Source organism: Stegodyphus dumicola, chromosome 1 (genome assembly GCF_044657685.1).
Source record: "Stegodyphus dumicola isolate Sdum_Otavi_A_Nest chromosome 1, ASM4465768v1".
NCBI lineage: Eukaryota > Metazoa > Arthropoda > Arachnida > Araneae > Eresidae > Stegodyphus > Stegodyphus dumicola.
Genome location: NC_140768.1, coordinates 258063659 through 258085772, shown reverse-complemented (window position 1 = coordinate 258085772; position 22114 = coordinate 258063659). Strand labels below are relative to the sequence as shown.

At 32.6% G+C, this 22114-nt stretch overlaps 1 protein-coding gene across 3 annotated transcripts in view; it reads left to right on the top strand.

The window, feature by feature from the left end:
- The window catches only part of LOC118203916 (sterol O-acyltransferase 1-like), a 65907-nt gene that overhangs the window by 10084 nt on the left and 33709 nt on the right, over positions 1-22114 (top strand). For 2 of the 3 annotated variants that reach the window (XM_035376220.2, XM_035376219.2), the window contains exons 2-4: positions 15752-15853; positions 19649-19711; positions 21082-21189. In XM_035376220.2, coding sequence (XP_035232111.1) covers positions 15774-15853; positions 19649-19711; positions 21082-21189 — 251 coding nt within the window. In that variant the 5' untranslated portion in view covers positions 15752-15773. Of the gene's footprint in view, positions 1-13995; positions 14128-15751; positions 15854-19648; positions 19712-21081; positions 21190-22114 lie in introns of those variants that run through there. The other variant, XM_035376218.2, reaches the window with a different exon arrangement.

Here is a 22114-nt window from a genome sequence, read left to right as displayed (position 1 = left end):
TTTTGCATTTTATACTATTTGGATGCGCTATCAGCGATCGAGCAGATTATACATTAGATCGCTATGAGTTCATCTTGTGTCTGTTATATGTGACAGTTTTTTAAACATTAATGGCAAACCATGTGAGAACAATCTGCCTAAGGGAAAGAATACTTTGTGGAGGACTTCTTCTAGGGAAACTTGATGGTGTTCGCAATATACATTGGGGTAAACCACAGAAACATATTTTCTGCCAGATAATTTGCCTGTGTTCAGCAATTTTACCAATTTGACTTTTTTGCTAGTGAATGTAAATCTTGGATGTAAATAATGGCTTCTAGAATCTATATTTAATGCAAGTACATGGCAGTTCTTTATAAGAAGTCCTTCAGAATGGCATTCCTTCTGAACTAGTCAATCCTTCAATCAAAGCTTTATCGTAATTAACTAACCTAACCTGGTCATCAAGACATTTCTGTCACTAAATACTTATTTCTTAGATAAACTGAGACTATGAAAATAGCGCAAAAATCAGGTCACACAAAATCTAATAATAATTCCTCAAGTAAAGTGAAGCAGTTTTTTTCAAAATTGATTTCTCGGGTAATCCATTTTCCAATTTGCCATAATCAACCACTCAAAGGCTTCTGTTGTCTCGCGATTACTTGAAAGGCACTTTGGATCCACTCTATCCATCAGCAATGCCTCTTTCCAAACGTACTGTACAGGGTTTAGGTTAGGCGACTTCGCTGGCCACATCATATGATGAATAAACCCATCCTCCAGAATATTGTCAAGTACTTGATCTCTGTGCCTTCTTATGCTATTGTACATAAAATTAAAGTCATCTTCAACAATTTTCAGAAAACTCTGAAAAGCCCCAGTTCTATCATTCTGTGGGGTCACAATGAAGAAGGCGTGCAATGACATGTGGCCATTTAAACAATGATGCTCCCACGTAAGGATACCACTTTCTTGAAAATAGTCGATTCTTCTTAAGTTGTAGGGAAGATAATGAACCCAGGCTTTTTATAAATGAAGACATTGTTCATTGACTCGATGAAGTTTTGTCACAGTACCGTGTAGTGAATCTGGATTCATCACTGTAGAAGTCATAGCTCCAATCTTGCTGTATTCAAGAATGATGTGCTTAGGTCCACAAAAAAGAGGCTCTTTTCTGCGATCTGTTAAAGAGGGCGCATACCACTCGCCAAACCATCTGTATAAATATGACCATAAACTATTATTCCAGATTCAACAGCGAAGACTTGAGAAAGTTCTCTAGACATCTTGCCTCTAGATGTCTCTACAGCGTCGTGAACGACGTTTCAGAATTTGCAGCCTTAAACTACCCATGGTGCTCCATCTAAATCCAGTTTTATTGAAGTCGAAATATTTTGTAATTTTGTTTGGCAAGAAACATGGCTATTTCAAGGCGGATTTCATAGATTCAGAAGCCAATCATTTTCGTGTTTCCTGAAACAAAAAGTACTCTTTTAATTTAAAAACTTTTAGAGACATTAGGTAATTTTGAGGCCGGAGAGATGAAAAATTAGCAACGCCTTCGCCGGGAATCAAACCACGGACCTCTGGAATACGCACCCTGCGTGCAGACCACCACACCACGAAAGCAAGCGAAGAAGGCGGGAGAAATACCTTATAAACTACTATTTGTTTATGATTATTTATGACATTAGTTTTTAAACTATCAATTACCTATTTTGTAATAATTTAAAAAGCTTATTCGTAACTTTAATTTTGTATGTCAGGCTACATAAAAATGACCTGAGTTACTGATAAAATCCGTCTCCGAGGCATTGAATTGAGAAAAGATTAAATTTTATATCTTGTACTATTCGTTATTTATTTTTTAATTTTAATATTAAAACTTTTTATATAAAACAAAAGCAGACGTAAAGCTCAAAGATATCAGCTCTAAAATCCGGTAGGTTAATAAATCTCATGAAATCTAAAGAACTTAACTATCAGCTTTAGTGTAAGGCCTTTATAAGCTGCATTTTTCATGAGCTTAAAATATAATATAGTCATGGTACCAGTTTATTCTCACCGGTATGGAAATGATATCTAAAATGTAACATCGGAAATTTTGCTCTATTCTCGTTTTCGTGCTTTTACATAATCCAGATTTTATTTCCACATTTTTCATTATTGCGTTTTCGCTTGCCGTGCATTTTGTTACATAACGGTTTTTCAGCACCGTTTTTCAGTCGGAACAAGCAGTTTGATTATGCACACGCGGTTACATACTGAAAGTATTAAAAAGCCCTTTTTGTATTCAAAAACTTCTCGTGCGTGAAAGGAGCAATTTATATGCTAGAACGTATCAGTGTTGCGAAGAATTGCAATTTCAGCCATTCCATTTGGACACACTGATTGAAGGCATTTGCATTTCAACATACATTTAGATACATTTCAGAAAATGATATTATTATACAGGAAATCGATTTAATGCAAATATTTCATTAAATGAATCTACTTCAAGTCTATAATTGAACTTATGTGTCTTGGTGTTAGAGAAGTCGGAAAGATCACTGAACTCTGCTAGCTTGTTCTGAATTCAATTTTTAGAGTGGAAATTTCTTCGTTTGGTTAGTTATAGGAAATCGTATAACAGCTATCAGCTACCTTTCTAAGAAGAGGGACACCGTCGAAAGGGATATTTTACAGCAAACTGACTCTAGTTTACGATATGTATGTGAACCCACGAAAATACGCTCATAAGCTAGCACGCTCGCTAGGATTCAAAACTGTGTCGAACTAGCCTGTGATTTTGTCAATTTGTCCACTGGTGAATCTTAGCATCTAAAGAACTGGCTTTTTTGTCATTTATCAGTATTATTTTTTGTACTTTAATAAAATATAACCAGACTGAGAAATCTAGCTAGCAATCTCTCTAGGAAAGCATCCACTCTGATACAGATAATTCTCACCTGATATGATGCCTGCAAATTACAGTTTTATCACTTGTTTCTATTATAATACTTACTATAACTAAGCGTAATATTTTGTCCTTTTTTCCTCAAATCTTAATATTTTCTGCATAGGTGAATACATATTATGCGGTACCAATTTTCTTGAACCTGTTATCAGTGTCCTTTCAAGTTTTTGAATATTTTAATATTCATAAAAGCAAAATTATTGTTTTAATTGGATAGCAACATTTCCTATTATCTGTAGTGTAATGGATAACATATGATAAAAAAACACTGAACTGTTTACTATTATCTACGGAAGGTGAAGAAAAACGTATTCTTAAATTTACGATATTCAATTTTTAAAGTAATTTATTAATGATATTTGGAACTTAAGATTAGAATAATGTTCTTAATTCCGTGTTCTTAACCTAATACAGCAAAACTTCAGCACTCTCTTCTCCTACACGACCCTCTCTGAAACCGAGCAATTATCAATACCAAGTGTTACCGATAGTTATGTTATCGTTAACAACCACTCCCAGGGAAGACCAAAATTGTCTGGAGTTAGGAATAATTGCTATATGAAGCTTTCAATGTAATTTGCAAAACTGACAGTAGTATCTCTCAGTGACCTCTGCTCTAAGATGATTTTCTTTGAGTTTAACAAGAATTTCTGAGAATAAAAATAAATACTGGTGTTAAACACTACCGAGTCCCTCGTATGGCTAAACTCGTTTGAGTAGTATGGTGTCTTAGTTTCATTGCATTTAGTCTTAAAAAAATAAATTTTAAATATGTTGGCAATACATGTTTTGACCTTTCCTTTAAAACTAATTTACGTCATGCAACTTATTTCTTGGGATTTTTTACATTACCTGGCACATTACCTAGCGCAGGGAGAGAAACGAAGAGTTTCCTCCTTCCTTTCTCTCCCTGCGCTAGTATTCTTTTGTTGTCGAGTTTAATTGCTTGAACTTGAAAGCAAAACTAAAGAGGTTTATATTTCTTTTAATAATCTGACTTCGAAAATAATTGAATTTTTTTATTATAGACATTTCGTTTTCTTAGTATTTAGTGATTCGCTGTTTATAATGTATATCAAACTGAAATTTGGCCTTAGTGTTTTCTCTTCGTTCGTGAAAGTAATTTTTGCCTGTACGATATTTTTGCCTATACTGTGTAACAGAAGAGTAAAACGAATAAAGCTGTCTCAAGACGACTTTTATTCCGTGACAGCTTGGTTTTTTTACACTGTTATTAGTAGAACGTATTATTACAATTTTTACAGCATGTTGTTGAGAGCTACGACTTTGTTGTTATCTCTTTAAGTAATTCCTCTGTTTAAAACAAAAATAAATAGCTATTTGAAGAAAAACGAGAATAGTAAGCATTTCCTCCTTAGTGCATGAGAAGTATTGCCACTTGCTAAAATCCCTTTAAACCACAATTCAGCTGATGCTCTTGAACCGCTGAATCGCAGAATGGTTTATCGTGTTGCGTGCGTATAGTTAACTGATAATTCCTTCCTGTTTATCTGGAGTGATAATTTAAACAAACACCAATGAACCTTACTTTTCAACAATATTATTACATTTGTATTATGATGATGATGAGGCTTATTATGACATTCTACAAAAAATCATGAGATAATTAAATATGACATTAAAAATATCTATAAAAAGCATATATAAATGCAACACATTGTTTTTACATGTCAAATAAATTAAATTTTATTTGATCTATTATACATGCATTCCCAGCGCTATATGAGGGAAATTGTTTCATGTCTCAGCTTTATAGTTAAAGTTTTAGAATGTGTGAATTTAAAATTTTTAAAAATTAAAAGTATTTTTCCCTTTTTCCACGGGTAATTTTCCTGGCTATTTAATGGAATTAAAGTGAATAGTTTCTAGTTTCTAAAGTATTTTCTTCCTCCTTACCACGTGCCTTCGTGGTGTAATGTCTGGAAGCACGTCAAGCTAGCATCGGAAAAGCCGGATTTCGAGTTCTGGTGAAAGCTACTTTTTCACTTTTTTTATTTTCAAAACTTTTCAATGACTCTACATGTGCTGCATGAACTAAAAGATTGCGGACGGTAATTTGTCTCTACCAGGATTTGGTGACTGAGTCCCTTCCCCTATAGTCGCCCTTTAAATGGAGAAGGATGTGAGGAGGTATTTTCTCCTTCTTTACCGCGCGCTTTCGTATCGTAATTGGAAGTATGTTCAGCTACCATCGAAAGATATGAAGTTCGAATCCTGACGAGTTTTCACGTCTTCTGTTCCGAAATAAAATATTTAATGTATGTAATTTAAAATATTTAATGAAACATTAGGTATTTTTTGGAAGCAGAAGAACTGAAAAATGAGCAACGCCTTCGCCGGAAATCGAACCACGGACCTCTGGATGCGCGCCCAGCATGCAAACCACTACGCCACGAAGACACGCTAAGAAGTCAAGAGAAGTACCTTATAAATGGTCTGTAAAAATTAACTTCAGATTTCTTGAAAGGAGTAATAGAGTTATAAAGCTGTTAACCAAAAGTATATTTTATGAAATTAAACTAGTATTGGCTATAGCCTCTGAAATATTATTTGAAGAGTAATTAGCTGAATTAAAAATAATTAACTTGTGGAGAAACTACTTAAGTTACCGAGATAATTTATTTACCAAGGAGTGGAAAATTATTTTCGTTTTCGATTTTTCCATTTAAATTTCATAAGCAGTCTTATCATTTTGTTACTTTATTACATAAAATTGATGGAAAATTGCTTTAAAATAATCATAAAGTTTAACTTTTGTTGTCATATTAACAATGATTAACAATGCATTCGATGCATAAAACATCCATGAGCTCAAATCTGACATCTCATGAATTGAATTCACTTCCACTCGAAATGAGTGCATTTACTTATTTAACCGTAAGAACAGTAAATAACCAAAACCATATAAGCACTAAGTAGTACGTTTGTTGCGGTGTAATTTAAAACGCAATTATAAAAAATATATATATAATTGACGTCTTTTGCCACTTCGATGAGCATGGCTGGTTGCCGCCGAACCTCAAACCATAAACATTATTCTAAACGTATCTTAAGAGCTAAATATCTTAGCCTGTAGCTATGGTTAGTCGGTCACAGGGCCAAATCACAAAACATTTGTTTGTATCTTACAATAGCTTAAAAAGTATTTAGAAGAATAAAAACCGTGACGTATTTTCATGTATATAAAAAAGTTCATATGGGATATGGTTAGATTATTTAAAATATGAGCAAGGATGAGTGCTTAATACAGAAAAATAAATCAGGGTTTCGTGTTAGAAGATTTTGTCAGAGAATTCTTAATAATCACAGAAAGAAAAAAAAATAGGCTTTTGAATATTATCTGATATAATCATATTGCTTTGAAATATTCACTATAAATTCTTAACCTCATAATTGCGAAACAGGTTGCATAATTTGATCTTACAGCGTTTCGTTTAAAAACTAGTTCCGATTTTAATGATTTTTGTATTAAAAAGCTCCTTTCGTAAACTTATTTGATACAATTCAGAATTTAACGCACAGCATGTCGTAATTCCTCTTCGCCTTACCCTTAAGAAATGTACAAAACTCGAAGCTATGCTTGAAACTTTCTGCTCCTTCCAAATCCTAGCAAATTGTACATAAACTGAAACACTAAGAAATTGTTTTTAATTAACTCTCTTGCTATATTCCAAGTTAACAAAGAATGCCAGAAAAAGGAAAGTACAAGGGACTACGAGTCCCCTCTAAATCTCATTGTATCAAGCTATTTCCTGCGCACATTTTTGTGACGTTATTGAACTCTTTTAAACGTTAGAGGTTAGTTTAGTTTAAGTTAGTTTCCGTTCTTCTCGAAGCGGTTCTCTCCTTATAGATAAATAATCCTCGTGTGCTTCTTCATAATCGATTTAATAACATCATTCCCCGTTGTAATAGATAGATACAACTTTGTCATTCCTAAATTTTCAAAAGAAAATTTACTTAATTCAATACGTAACCTACTTATTTAAAAAATTTATTAACAATATAAGTTTTGCATAAACAGACGCATTTAATGTTTATAACGAATAACACCCAAACCCTAACTAAAGGAGAAAATGTGATATCTTGAAGATACGGGCTGGTTAGTTGTGAAATTTGAAGGAATACACGAAAAATTAAAAAACAAAATAAATAAAAAATATTTTTAAAATTTATTTCTCGTATTTGTGCAACGTTTAAAAATAAATAAGTTCTGGAATTTTTTTAAAAAAGAGCAATGCTATCTAAATTGTAAAAAATACAAAATATTTAAAATATGAATAATCTCTTGTTGGATCTTTTACAGCTGATCCGTACTAAACTTTGTCTATAGAATATAACTTAGGCGAAACTGAGTTCACTGAAAACTGAAGGACAAATTGCGCGACATTTCATACCTGCTCGAACAGTTCGACAGAAACACTAAGGGAATGCAATTACGAAACTAAATTCGGTGAGTAAATGATCCATAGGCGTTATAAGTCAGTGACTCGTATAGCTATTTCGTAGTCATTGAATAGCTAATTTGATGCAGAACACTTTGTATTATCCTACTTTTTATATGGAATTTAGATAAGTAGCAACTTGTATCAACAAAATGTTTAAAATATAGCCTAATTAAATTACTTTTCTAAATTTTAAATTAGATGTTATTTAAAAGTTTATGCAAAAGGATTTTTGATGTATATAACATTATCTACGCTATAACTAACGAATTTGCACGGGTGAGCAAAAAATACTGATAATTCATAAAATCCTGTATTCTGTAAAAAACAAATAAATAAGTAAGAAATGTATATATATAAATAAAGTAAACACACAAAAGTTAATAATAAAAATCTGAAAGCTTTCAGATTTTATATTAATTATTTATTAGCTCAAACCGGCTTTTTTTCATTGACAGACACATACACGTTTCGAGAACATTTGGGCTAACGCTCGTTTGAGCTAAAACTATTTAAAAAGAGCATATCTTTAGAATTTTCGATAGACTATCTCCCGCGTTGGAGATAAAAGTGTTTTATTCCTACAGTGTTGCCACTACTCGCTATGAAATTGTAGGATTTTTCAATAAAACATTCGTTGAAGTTTTACAAAATATGAAATAGACAATAAAACAAATTTGAAATTCCTAATTCGGGCTTCCTTCGCTTGAAAATTGTGGCTAATTTCTTTTTCTGCAAGCCGTATTGATATTCTGACAATATGGTTAATACTTCGTAAATCTGTTACGACTTTAGCCTGTTTAAAAGGTTGAATAAGGTGTAAGGAGGTTCGTTTACATACAGATATGAAGTATTTATAGCTTTTGTAGAATAATTTTTTATTACACTCGTATTTCTGTGCCTGAAAGAAGATGGTTAGCAGATAGTGAGAGCTGATTTGCTATCATAAAGCACTGAAGCAGAGCAGTCAATCAATGATGTGGCTCTTTGCTTTGGCTTGGGTATTTCTAAAATGTGAAATTATTGGTAATTGGGTAATTTCTAAAATGTGGAAACAAATCCAAACACGCTAAACAGTTGTCCAGGGACCTATGGCCAATCGACCAGGGGTTACAAGTTGTTCTGCAGATCGATATATTGCTACAGTAGCCAAGCTGAATCAATGAGCGACATCCACAACTGTCACATTCATGATTGTAGCATCACTTTGCAATATCTGCCAATACTTCGCGCCGAAAGCTTCGCACGAAAGGGATTGTGCGTCTAGATACCAAGTGTTGGACAAAGTCCACTAATTCCCAATTCAAAAAGGCAAAATTAAAGTGGTGTCATCAATATATTAGACTGTCTCAGGTTGGCACAACTTCCTGCTCACGGACGAATCCCCGTTAGCCCTGGAATAAGATAATAACTGTGTTGGGGTATGAAGAGAACAAGGCACATAGAAACAACCCCAAAACATCATCGAACATCACGCGTTCAGAAGCGGCGGCAGCATGGTGTGAACTCCAATTTTATTGGGATATCCGCCCTTCTATGTATCTTTAGAGAAGGTTCTGTGACAGTTGTGAGGTATCGGGATGATCTAAACACCATTTTTGAGACTATAAACTACAGCAATTGGCTCTGATTTCTCCTTATGGATGATAATGGCAGCCGCAATCGAGCCCACATCGTTAACGAGTTACTTGTATAATAATGCACTTCTCTTATGGAGTGGCCACCGTATTCCACCGACCTCAATCTCGAACAAAATCATTGATTTGACCTCAGGAATTTTATCTCTGTATGTTTACCTCCTCCAGCTGGTCTCAGACAGTTGGACTTCGCCGTAATAGAGGAGTGGCCATATACCATATTTACTCAAGCATTCCCCCCCCTTTATTAACTTTATCCCACAAAACTCAGGAGAGTAAAATTGTGAGAATAATTTAATTTCTGAAGGATACGGTTAAAATAAGAACATAACAAATTAAAAGAAGTTATAGGGTTTCAATTGATCTGGTAATGTTAATTTAGTCCTATAATCCTAACGAGCGTCAAGCGAATTTGCGATAGTTGATCACTTCATCGAAAGTAAGGGCATTTGCTGTAGAGTTGTGTGAAGGTCCGTAATAGTCTCCTACTTTAAGTATTTTTTGTTTGTTTGTTTGTTTGTTTAAAACTAAAAATTTACATTTTACGTTCAATTTTATTTAATTATATGACATCGTTATATAATTTAACAAAATTAAATATTGTTTTCATCTTTATATATAATGCTTGTTTTCTTTCCTTCATAAATATATTTACTACCTTTAATATGCAAACTGGTGTAGATAAAAGCTTTATTTTGCCATTTTAATTGATTTTACCATCGGGTGGTTAACGTTTGCAAGCCAATGTATGTATGCATAATGAAAATAGCGACATAATGTTTCCTTCTCCGTTAAAGACTAATACTTATTGGCCTTTATTTTCACTGTTTTATTTATCCCTTTTTAAGGCAAGTCCTTTCACTGTTTTAATGTAAGTAACGAAATGCAAAGAATAAAGTCCAGCTGGAAAGCGGCAAGACGCATGCCGTGAAATCCTTTTCTGAGCCCCGTGACTAGATTAATGAAGTTTACTGATACTGAATTGAGATTTCTTAATGCTTTTATGCCAGTTAGAGGCCGAATGGGTAAAACCAACCTTTGAACATTGGTACTTTGACTTAGATTCAAATGTTGGCTAAAGAAGCATCTCCATGGGAATTTTCATACTTTCTCCATATAAACCGGGACTACGGCTTAATTTTCAAATAAGGTACTACACATAAAGTTTCTAAGATTCTTAATAAGGTATTATTTCCCTTAGTCGTATAGCTCTAGAGTGCTTTAACATGATCTAAAAAAAATCCAATTATTCTATCCTAAAGCTTGCCTATTTTTATATTTTAAACATCTTATTATCACCTTCAGGAATTCTTTAAAATACGAACATCATTGGTAACTGACTTCGTTATGCTTATTCTTTATTACGAGCTCCAACAATGTTCTTGTCAATCTGCATTTTATTTTAGGCTTTAAAATTGAAAGACTTGAGTACTTCGTCGGAAAATTACGTTCAGAATGCCATTTAAGAGATATACTGCATGACATTTACATGATTTTCGTCATATGTAATATGAATATGAGAGTCTCTCATAGAAACTCTTCCAGAAAGGCACCTTTTTTCCTAGGTAAATTGCTGCTGTTTATTTTGTCAGGATCAACTAACCTACTATCAATCAGACACCAGTCTTATTGGAATATAAAGGAAATAATGCTAAATTTACATGTCGAAACACCTGCCTCTATTTCCTTACATTTAGTCTGGATGTTTTTGTAACTGCAGAAATTTAGCATTTTTTTCCTTTTCTCTAATGTGCAGGACAGGATCATCACTGATATTTTGCTTCTAGTGTTATATGTTTTAGAGCTTTGTATCACGTTTTCGAAACATTCGGCCCCATACCTTGGTTCTGCTATTTCCGAAATTGTTAAAATGAAGTAAAAGACTAAATAAAGGGACAATACCATAAATGCTACTTTAAAATAGGTATTTCAAGATCGTAACGATCCTTCTCTCATTTATAGTCGCACTATGTATCTCACACCTCGAAGTGTGGATTAAAGGATTTTATCAAATTAGTGAGGGGTTACATATTAGAAAAGTAAAGAATATGTAAAAGATTAAATTAGCAACGTAAATTTCTCTTCTCAATTCTAAAAATAGTAGCCTCTCTCTGCACTGTGTCATTTCATGCCAAGCTTCATTCATGTTCCCGACTGCCAAAATATTACATATAAATATACAGTTTCTCTGTTAAATTGAAATTAAGTATTTCGTATTTATTTATGTGATATACTTTCTGTATGACGAAAACCTGGGGTCAAATAGAAATTGTTTAAAATATTAACTAAAATTGGGAATAAACTAACTAAATAACAATTATTTGGTTTAAGACAATTCCTTTTTGAATATTTCTGGTCGCCTTTTTATGCAACATCTGTGACCAAATGTGGTCTTAAATTTCCTTTTCATTGCAATACTAAATATAACCTGAGCTCTATAATCATATGTTAGTGAATATTCGATCGCGGAAATATAATGGTATATGATTTAAACTTTATTTGCCTAAAATATAAGGAAAGAAAAAAGAGAAATTCTGAGTAATTTTCAAAGCTAATTTTAATAATAATAGCCATTATAAAGCAATAAATTAATTTTCATTCTAAAAGGAAGAAAATTAGAATTATTTTCCCTCTGTTTATGGCCCACCAGCGGCCGAGCGGTAAAGTCGCTGAGCACTGGTAGTTCGGTCCGAGGTTCGAATCCCGCGAACGGGCTGGCTGCATGGGCGTTTTCGTGGTTTTCCCCATGTGTAACGTGGATACGAGCCAGTTTCCCTTAGAAAGTCCTCCACGAAAGGCATCCCTCCCCTTAGGCAGATAGCCCTAGTGTGCTTTGCCATAATTAAATACACCACACCACACCACTCTCTGTTTGTGTTAGCCCTCCAAGCCTTGAATCTCATTCAAAATAGGGATGTCTCTAACATCATCTATTAAAACTTACATGCGAAAACAGAAACCCAAAGCTGTTTGTTGTTTTTAAACCCAGGAATAAAATATTCTACATATCTTTTAGCCGAACATATTTTGTTGATGAATCATTCAAATTTCTCTAAGCTATGCGATTCACTTTAATCAACGCTGGCATTTACAAAATCCCAAAATATTTCTGCTACTTACCCACATAAGTTACTTCGTTCTTTTCTGCGAGAGACAAGGCGAACCTTGAATTTTCAAGGTGGACCTTGGATTAGAATGTAGTTTTGAACTTGACTTTTTATTCAATTATCATTTTCTTTTGTGGCAAGCCAATTAGTTTCTGAAACCTATTCACCCTGCACGTTTCGATAAGATAAGGGAATTCGGTGACTTTGCTTGTTGCATATTGCAAAAGATAAGTGTTAGATGAAATGAAAGAATCGTGTATGGTTAGCTTTAATTTTACGCATACATAATTTGTCCTCGAGTGATTAAAAACAAGAGTTTGGATCCCGATTGGTAATCTATATTCTTTGAATTATAAAACGTTTTTGAAATAAGAATAATAGCGTTTATATTGTAGTTTGAGCTAAAAATGTACAAATATATGTTTTATCGAAGGTTACAACAACAGGATGGCACAACAGTACTCTTCGCGGCGCAATGAACCGTTCAAGTTCCGCGGTATAATATCAAATTCCCTTTTCTTTCGGCCCACCAGCGGCCGAGCGGTAAAGTCGCTGAACACTGGTAGTTCGGTCCGAGGTTCGAATCCCGCGAACGGGCTGGCTGCATGGGCATTTTCGTGGTTTTCCCCATGTGTAACGTGTATACCAGCCAGTTTCCCTTAGAAAGTTCTCCACGAAGGCATTCCTCCCGGGGGGGAATTAGCACCTCGAACTTCAATGAATTAGAAATATCATTGATTCGATGCTTATACGGAAAAATCAGCCGCATTCCAACTTTCGAAAACCTTCTAAAGAGATTGCATATATTTTTATAAATCAAGTGGGCTGCTATTTTAAAATGCAGTAAACTTTTTGAAGTAAGTAAAATCTTTCTTTCTGTTTGTAGAATAAGTTTTTAATTTAATGGAAATATCTTACAGGTAGTCTGATTTACAAGTAACTTTGCTTAATATATCGCTTACAAGCTTGCATTGATAAAATGCAAGATTACTGCAGGCCTAATTTAATTGTAACATTAAATTGTAAATTAAAAGCAGAAGTTAAAGTATTAGTTTAATAAGTGATCCTAAATTGCAATTTCACCAACCGAATGAAAAATGCAGATTCGTTTTTAATTGTCCGTACTTTTGAATAAATCTGTTTTTCAATAGTTTGATACTCTATTCCTTTTATTATACAAGGTCACACAACATGCTTTGTCCAGAGGTAGTCAAGTGGGGGTTCCGTACCTTGCTGCTGTTTCGTTTTTAAAACTATTTCAGAAAAATCATTTGAAATAAATATAATTTTCTGTTGCAATAACTCGGGTTAATTATCTCAGGATGTGTTCCTAACCATTGGTTGAATAAAGCATACTCTGCGGTTCCTTAGAATCAATATGTATCTTAAATTGTCTCTAATGTGTACAGAAATCAGTAGCTGAATCAAACGACATTCAGTTGATGATTTATCAATTTTTAATAATAATTATTAATTATGCTGTGCTAGCTAATGAAGGAAAAAAAACAAATACGAACAAGTCTCTCCTGGTAAAGAAATTATTGTAAATCGTTTTAAAATATACTGTTTCTTTGTTTTCTTTTTCCATTGCGATTTTTCTCAGTGTGGTATTATTAATCAAAAAATATCACCTGACAAGAAATATTGAACAAAAAACATCAGGAAGTATTACTTCATCAGCTCTAATCTCGATAGGTAGCACTTAGAGATAACTCTATCTTGATAAAGCTACAAAAATAAATTTATATCTCTATTTATGTTTTGAGTAACACTTACAGTGGATCACTGCTAAGATAAATAAATACTTTGACTCGTTGAAACCTAAATATGCTTGTAACTTTATCTCAAAAAATTATCTCAATATTCTAGTTATGTAAGCGGTATTATATTGCGTTTAAACATTACATATTTGAAATTATTTTTTAATCTGTGGCATTCCCGATACTTTGTCTGATGAATTTATTTCCATTCTGAAACCGGTAAGTTATTTATGCAACGTTTTTTAATATTTTTAATTTTTAAAACATTTGACCCAATTTTTTTACTTTACATACAGATATATTTTATTTCTTAACAGGAATATGAAGAATTACTTAAGGCATAATTTATACATTTGTATAAAGAGACTTTTGTTAAACTTTTGTTTAAAAGAAGATAATGTGCTGATGTGATTGAATTCAAACTGCTGTTACGAAAATCTTCTCAAGAGCTATTTATCCTTTCAGCGTAGAAGAAAAGTTTCTAAAATTTCGTATTAGTGAACTTAACTAAAACGGCTTGCCAAACATTTATTTTGTTATAAAATACTAGAAAGCTCGGCGGTCATATGAAATGACGGCAGTTCTAGATATTAGAAATTGTAATTAAAATTATTTGTGCAAAGGTGTCTGCTGATTCAAACTGAATTAACCAGGGCAGACGGCGAGGACGCCCTTTGCTTACTGCCCCATGTGCCCCATATTAGTAATCACAGCAATATGTTTTTATTTCGGAGTTTCATATTTTTTTCCAACCTTTGTAGACTGAAGTTATAAGGTATTTCTCCCACTTTCTTAGCGTGCTTTCGTTGTGTAGTGGTTCTGCACGCTGAATCGGTATTCCAGAGGTCTGTGGTTCGATCCCAGGCGAAGGCGTTTGCTCATTTTTCACCTCTCCGTCTTTTCAAATCAACCTAATGTCTCTACAGTGGCGCCCGAACTAAAAGGGTGTTGGATGAGGATTTTCTATACCCAGGATTTGGAGATTGGGTCCTCTAAAAACCCCAGTCGCCGTTTAAAAAAGGGACTATATAAAGTATTTCTTCCACTTTCCCAGCGTGCCTTCGGGTTGTAGTGGTTCTGCATGCTGGCCGGTATTCTGGTATTCCAGAGGTCCGTGGTTCGATTCCCGGCGAAAGCGTTTGCTCATTTTTCATCTCTCCGGCTTTTCCAATTAATCTAATGTCTCTGCAAAGTTAGATGCCGACTTGGTAAGACGCGTGTTTGAATTTCTATCGCTGTGTAGACAAAAGAGCAGTCTTTAGTCAAATTAAATTTAAATTGTTTAACTTATACTAATTGTGAAAAACCTAGTCCAGGTTGGCTCATAAATTTACGTTTGCATATTTTAATTTAATCATTTATAGTTATTCAGGTATAATAAAAGTGTTTTAATTTTGTGTCTGCTTATTTGATGGTTAGAAATTCTGGTGGTGATATTTCACTTCATAGAGCATAAATAATACCTTATTGTTATTGTATCGATCTAAGTTATTTGGAACGCATAGCTGGAGTTATGTTACTGAGGACTGAAAATAGTGGTTTGACATTAAAAACGCTGGTTCAGTAATAATGTTATCTTAAAAAACTCTTCTTGGAAAATTTACTCTAATTAACTATGTACTTCAAACCTGTGGCTTATATTCTTCGAGTTTATTGTTCAATGAGATACGAAGTAGTTCAATATATAATATGTCCCATTTTAGATGCAGTCTTAAATGTTCTGATGCGTTCGTAAATGCTACCTATCCGCTCCGAATAATTTAATTTGCATAGTAATAATGAGTTCATTTATATAGTAATTGATATATATTAATAATTTAACTACCTCTTATTTGTCCTACAGGAAACCATAAAAATTCTGACAAATGCATTCTGAACCTTCCTGCCCAGAAATGGAGAAATCTACTGTGGCAAATGGCTTCACATCTGTACCTGAAGAGAAACAGTTAAGTTGAGCCTTCAATATGATACAAATTAATGCACATGTAATCCTAGTAATTTACATGTATATTTTTATCCAATATCTTAACATATCTCCCGTTTCCTGCGACTCTGTTAACATTTTGCACTTGTCTTTGCGTGAGTTATGTTTTCTGTTTCTCGGGCTCATTAACTTCTCATTTACACTCTAACAGGCTTCAAATGAGTTCAAAATCTTAAAATATTTTGACAGCAGTTGAAAGAAATTAATATGCAATTAACTGAAAATATGAATAGTAGTAGAGTGCGATTTTTAATTCTGTCCTTTTGTTTCAGGTTTCTAAAATTTCATAGAACCTTAACATTTATTCCCCTCAAGTTTTTGCCTAACTCATGAACAGAATAGTTTTATAAAAATTAAAAATTAATCATTTTTAAAACTCTGATAATTAAATGAATTTAGAAACTGGAAACTTTCAAAATTTCCATTTGAACTTGTTCAAATCTCGTACGCATCTACAACAAAGGGAAGGAAAAAAAGGGATTTATCGTAGAACTCAGATAAGTGGTAGTTAGCAGCTTTACTTTTTCATGCCATCTTTCATGGGAAAAAGCGTCTTTTCTTAAACAAAGATAAAACTCGTATAAAGTTTTTCTCATAATTTTTTTTATCTTTAATATTCCGATTTTGAAGCTTATTTATTTTCAGAGAAATTTTTATTATCGAGCAAATTTTAATTGGTATAATTGTCAATATATAAAGGTCATCTCCAAAGCGAAAGTTTCGTACCACATTATTTTGCTTACAAATATTATAAAAATAATGAATACTTTCGGGGGCAGCCACTTACTTACACCTAAAAAGATTACTTCTAATATTGATCAGTATTTTTTAGAATATAAATAAATATTGCTATTCGTAATTACAATATTAGTCTTTAAGATATTTTAAATTTCAATATGGATCAAATGTATATTATGGCGGCCGCTAAAATATCTAATTTTCCGATTAATCTGAAATATTTTACATTGAGCATATTAAAGAATCGCATTTCATATTCATATTATAAGAGAAAACTATCTGTATGCAAAAGAATAGTTAATGATTTTTTGAATTATTAACCGCTTGCACGGCTAGCCGCCTAAAACAGTTATTTAAAAAAAACTAATTATGATTTTAATGGATTTCAATTTAACGGGTTCAGCTGGTAATTAATAATAATTTAAACAAATCTGCGTTTCTTGCTCTTAAGTTGATTAGTTTGTTAATTAATAGCAGAGTAAATTTGAGAGAAAAATTAAATAATTTAACACTCTGCCTCGTGGAAGATACAAATATTTTAATTTGGTTAGTGGTAACACATTTCTTTTAAGAATCTGAGTTTGTTGATTAAATTCAAAACACAATTATATAAATTTCGCTAAGTTCACTTCTTTCACATCGTTGAGTTTTCTGATTTTACGCTTCGCTGAATGGCAACACAAAGCTTTTAAATCGCTCAGGTTTTACTCAAAAGTACATTCAATTTGTATAAAATAAGACAATAATGAAAACCAAATTCAAAATTCAAAGTTCAGGCTTCGAGGTGCACATGTTCGGGTGATGGACTATGTATGTTCCACATATGGTGGCTCTAGGCGCCGCCGTTTTTTCACAGTGCGAAAAACATTCTGACATACAGATTCTTTGTTATTTAATAGAAGAGATTAAATTTATCCTGCCTAGGATTAGTGAAATTTATCACGTGGCTTGTCTAATGGATTTGATGCTGCACTTTTCAAATGCTTCATCATATTCCAGAACTTTCGATGCGAACTTTTTCATTTCTTGCTTGATTAATAATGTTTAACAAATCAACGTTCAAATGCCATTAAAAAGGTTTATTTCCATTTTTTTTTTATTTTATTGGGACCAGTGATACTTGTTTCGAAGAAAAGAGTTGACTGCATATATATGTGGTCTTTAATTCTGAATTTCTCTAAATCGTTAAGTGATTAACCCTATTTTAAGATGTTTTAATAGTATTGTATTCAGATGTCTCCAAAATAAAAGGTAAGAAAATTAAATTAGAAAATAATTAAAATTTACTGCAGATACCGCTGATGGTTTAAAAGAAATATGCAAAGAAATACAGCAGATGTCTGAAAACATTGGGATAAAGAAGTGATTAATCAAAACAGAAAATCTCGTACACACACTTTTGGTTCTATACCTCAGAATGTCGTTAGTATTTTTGAAACTACTAAACAAAATACATAATGAAAGGTTTCATAAGAAATTTCGATTTACGCTAAAGATCTCTTTTCGGTATTTTAAAATATTATTTTTTAAAATAATATTTTTTAAAATAATATTTTTAAACGCGGAAATCAGATCTTTTGTGAAAAAAAGAAAAGTTAGGTAATTTTTATATACTTTGATTCCCTTTTCCGTATTATTCGCTTCTTATTTTTATAATTAATTCGTTGTTAAAAATATAGCAGCATTAATGAAGTACAGTAGAAGTAGAAGTAGTAGCTCTCTTAATCAGCAGCAATCAATTCCGGCTAAGAGATTTTTCCTGATGGTAGAATATATATTTCTAGAGCTTGCCTGCCCATGTTTCTTGATGCTATCTGTAGAAATTGTAGCATTCAAAGTCCATTGGTCGTTTTTCGATCTATCGGCCACTATTAAATAAATAATCATAAAATCGTACAGATTATTTAAAATTAAAACACATATCCATGGTTCTTATATTTCAGAAAAACAAAACTGAACATTTTAAAATTACTGTATGACCTGAAAGCTATCAATTTCTTCGTGTGATGGCACATAACTTCAAATGTCTTCCTGCTTACAAGATTGTTGCCGTAGTTTTAAAAATTTGCGGTATATATAATGAAGCTTTATACCATCATGTTCGGGCACGGATGAAAATTTTTCAGCAAATTTTATTTTGAAAGTGTGTAATTCTTCTTCAGCTTCCTTCCACATAACTCTCTTGCTGTGCGTTTCTATTATCTTTATCTTCTTTCCTCCTCGTCATTTTTCGTTCCCAGGACATGCCCGATTACTTCATCATCAACTAGACAGAATGTGACGACAAAAGAATTGTTTAACCATCCAATCTTGCATCCATCGAAGCTTGAAAGTACGGATGTTTGTAGATGTAGAGTGTCTGGTAGGCGCAGAGGTACTCAAAATATACAGTGAGCCGAAAATTCTCTAGAGTGGTTTCTCGGTAGGAAAGAGGGTTTGAGATTCCCTGGGTCCCACCTCTCGAAGAAGTGCTGTCCCTCAAAATTAGGGCAGAGCTGGGCAAAGTTCTATTATCATCTATAGTGTGCTTAGTGTTGTGCACCTATATGGTGCTCTGTCACCTATAGGATGCTATATTGTGCCAACGGTGGACGCAATCTTCGACTCCTCCCCGAGATAAACTTCGTAGACTTGTTCTGATTAGGTCAGACAAGCGAGATTAGCAACAAAAACAACATAATAGTATAATAGTTATATAAGCACGGCAAAAAAAAAAAAAAAAAAAAAAAAAAATGATTTCTTTGCGCGATTTCAGATATGTAGCTTTTGTTTATGTTGTGCTAAAAGATTCATTTCGTGTTCTAATTAAAATTAAAAAAGATCTAAGAATATTTTTGTGAAGTTTATGCGATAAAAGTTTTCTTTAAACAATAAATTTTTTAAACTTTTAACAATTAATATTCAGCATTAAAATTTCATCGCAAATGACCTGCATATATTTTCAAATATTATTTACTTATTTTTGTAACCACTATTTATGTCTACTTTTAAATTAAACTTTTGTTATATTTTTTGTAGTGATGAACTTAAACAAAATTCCCTGCCAAGAAAGGTTTATGTTATGAGGAACTCTGTGTTAACGTAAGTAGGATTTTAAATTATTTTGCATTTTCAATATAATCAACAATATTACTTTTTAAACCTATCAAATATTAAAACTATATCATCCTTGTTACTAAAACAGGTTGAATGTGAAAAAAGTGATTTTTCAGATAACGTCAAAAACAGATATTTTTCTAAATGCTTTAGCCTCAAGAGCCATTCTTGCGCTCTTACTGTTTCCTTACTTCCATGTCGGGCAACTAGTGGCCAAGAGATAAAATCGTTGAATACAGGTAGCTCGACTCAATGAATATGGACTGGCTGCATGAGAGCTTTCGTATTTTTCGCCGTGTGTAACGTGAATACGAGCTGGTTTTATTAAAAAGACTCTCCACGAATACTTCATTTACCTTCAGCAGATAGCCCTTGTGTGCTTTGCTGTAATCATGTTCTACCACATAAAAGTTTTTGTAAGAGGCTAGGCGTTGTTACATTTACTTGAATACTGTTTTAAATTTAAAACTGAATATTCTCTAGCATACGACTTATATAAATTTGTTATTGTCAATAATAAATTTTCTAATCTTACATTCGAATGTACGAGAATATGCTCTAGTATTAACAGCTAACATAATGAAACATGAATAATCTTTGGAAAATGAGAAAATAATAAATAATTTCTTCTGGATTCAAGACAGCTAGTTTCCTTCCTCCTAAATTTCAACTAATTAACACTTTCCGGTAAGCTACCTTTTAAAGTCAGTTTTGATTAAAAAAAAAAAGGTAGGCAGTCTAATTAGACCTAGAGGAATACATAAGTAAAATTTTGTGAAGATAGCACTTATCGTTTTAATTATGTGGGTGTGCCCAAAGTGGCACACTGATTGAATAGAGCTTCGAAAAGAGTGCTGAAATTAGCATTGTTGTCAATGTACTGACCGATGAGATGCGAAGAAACAAAGAATACAGACTCTCAGTTGTCCTAGATTATCGGTGAGCCCGGTTTGGATATACCTAGGGTTCGCCGTTTAATTTTAGGCAAGATTTCAAGGTAAAAATTTAAAACTAGTATAGAATAAGGAGATTAGCATACAGCCAAAAAAGTAACATAGAAATTTCTTTTCAAACAATTCCTTTTATACCTAAAAAAAGTCTGGAAGTTTTTAATATAATTTAAGGTTTTAATATAATTTTTACAATCATAAATGATCAATGATTTAAGATTTTAATATAAATATAGCCCTTTAGTTGAACTTATCACAGCCTAGTACAGCTCTTAAACCATATGTCTGAAGATAATAAGGTAAGAATGGCAGAAATTAGTATATATTTTTTAACATGCATTTTTTTACAATTATAAATGATCAATGATTTAAGGTTTTGTTGATTCTAAATAATTGCATTTCTAGGGACTTGATGGAAGTGAATCATTTGCAGACTGTTTTCAACATAAGTGTTTCTGTTTGTATTCTTCTCCTAATAAATGCTGTGATATATTATTCTGCTGATCCCCAAATGTAAGTCTATGTCGAATTTGTATTTCTAGATAAAACCTATAACTGCTTGCACAAGTAATTTTATAAAGTTTTAATTGGATTATTTGTTTGATTGTTTGGTGAAATGCTTAAAACTGATTGTTAACTCCCTTCTATCGAGCCTATTTTCTAAAACTTTTGTTTTTATATATATCGCCTTGGAACACATCTTTAAGGAAAACCTTTTTCAAAAATCAAGATATACATATATATGTATATACCGTGTCTACAAAAGTTATTTCCCAGCCTTATTCTTGCAACCGTTGGTCGTAGTTTACTCTCAATTACAAAATGTTTTAAATGACACACAAATATTCATGTTTTGGCACTTTTAAATTTAAAGAAATCGATTTTTGTAAAATTTACGAAATCTAACTTCTTGTACTTTCCTCCGATCTCTATACTCATATATAGGAAAATTTTGTATTGGTTTTATGTTTGACTTCCTTTCGACAAAAATTGATCGAGATATTTCATTTTAAAATTTCCGAATATTGACGTCATTTTCAATTTCTGTTGAGTGGTCGGTTAAAAATCAATTAGAATAGCTCGAAGTTGATTTTTTTCCACTTAAACGTCGTTCAATGTTTATTTTTTTCTTCTTTTTCTTTTTTGTGATTTCCTAAAGCCTTTGTTTTATAATTTTGTTATATTTGGCATGCCGAAAGAAGTTTTACACAAGTAATTTATACGTTTTCAAAGTCTAAAAGTATTTTAACATTCTCATGGAGTTTTATTGTTTTAAAATCATAATCCGATAATTCTAGGTGCAATTCATCAAAATACAAATATTTTTAATTTTTAATTAACGCAAGTAATATTACGAGTCGGCTAAGTGACAATACTGAAGCATGTCAGCGTTTTCCAGAATACGAATTCTATATGATTCTATGAAAAAGATCTTCAT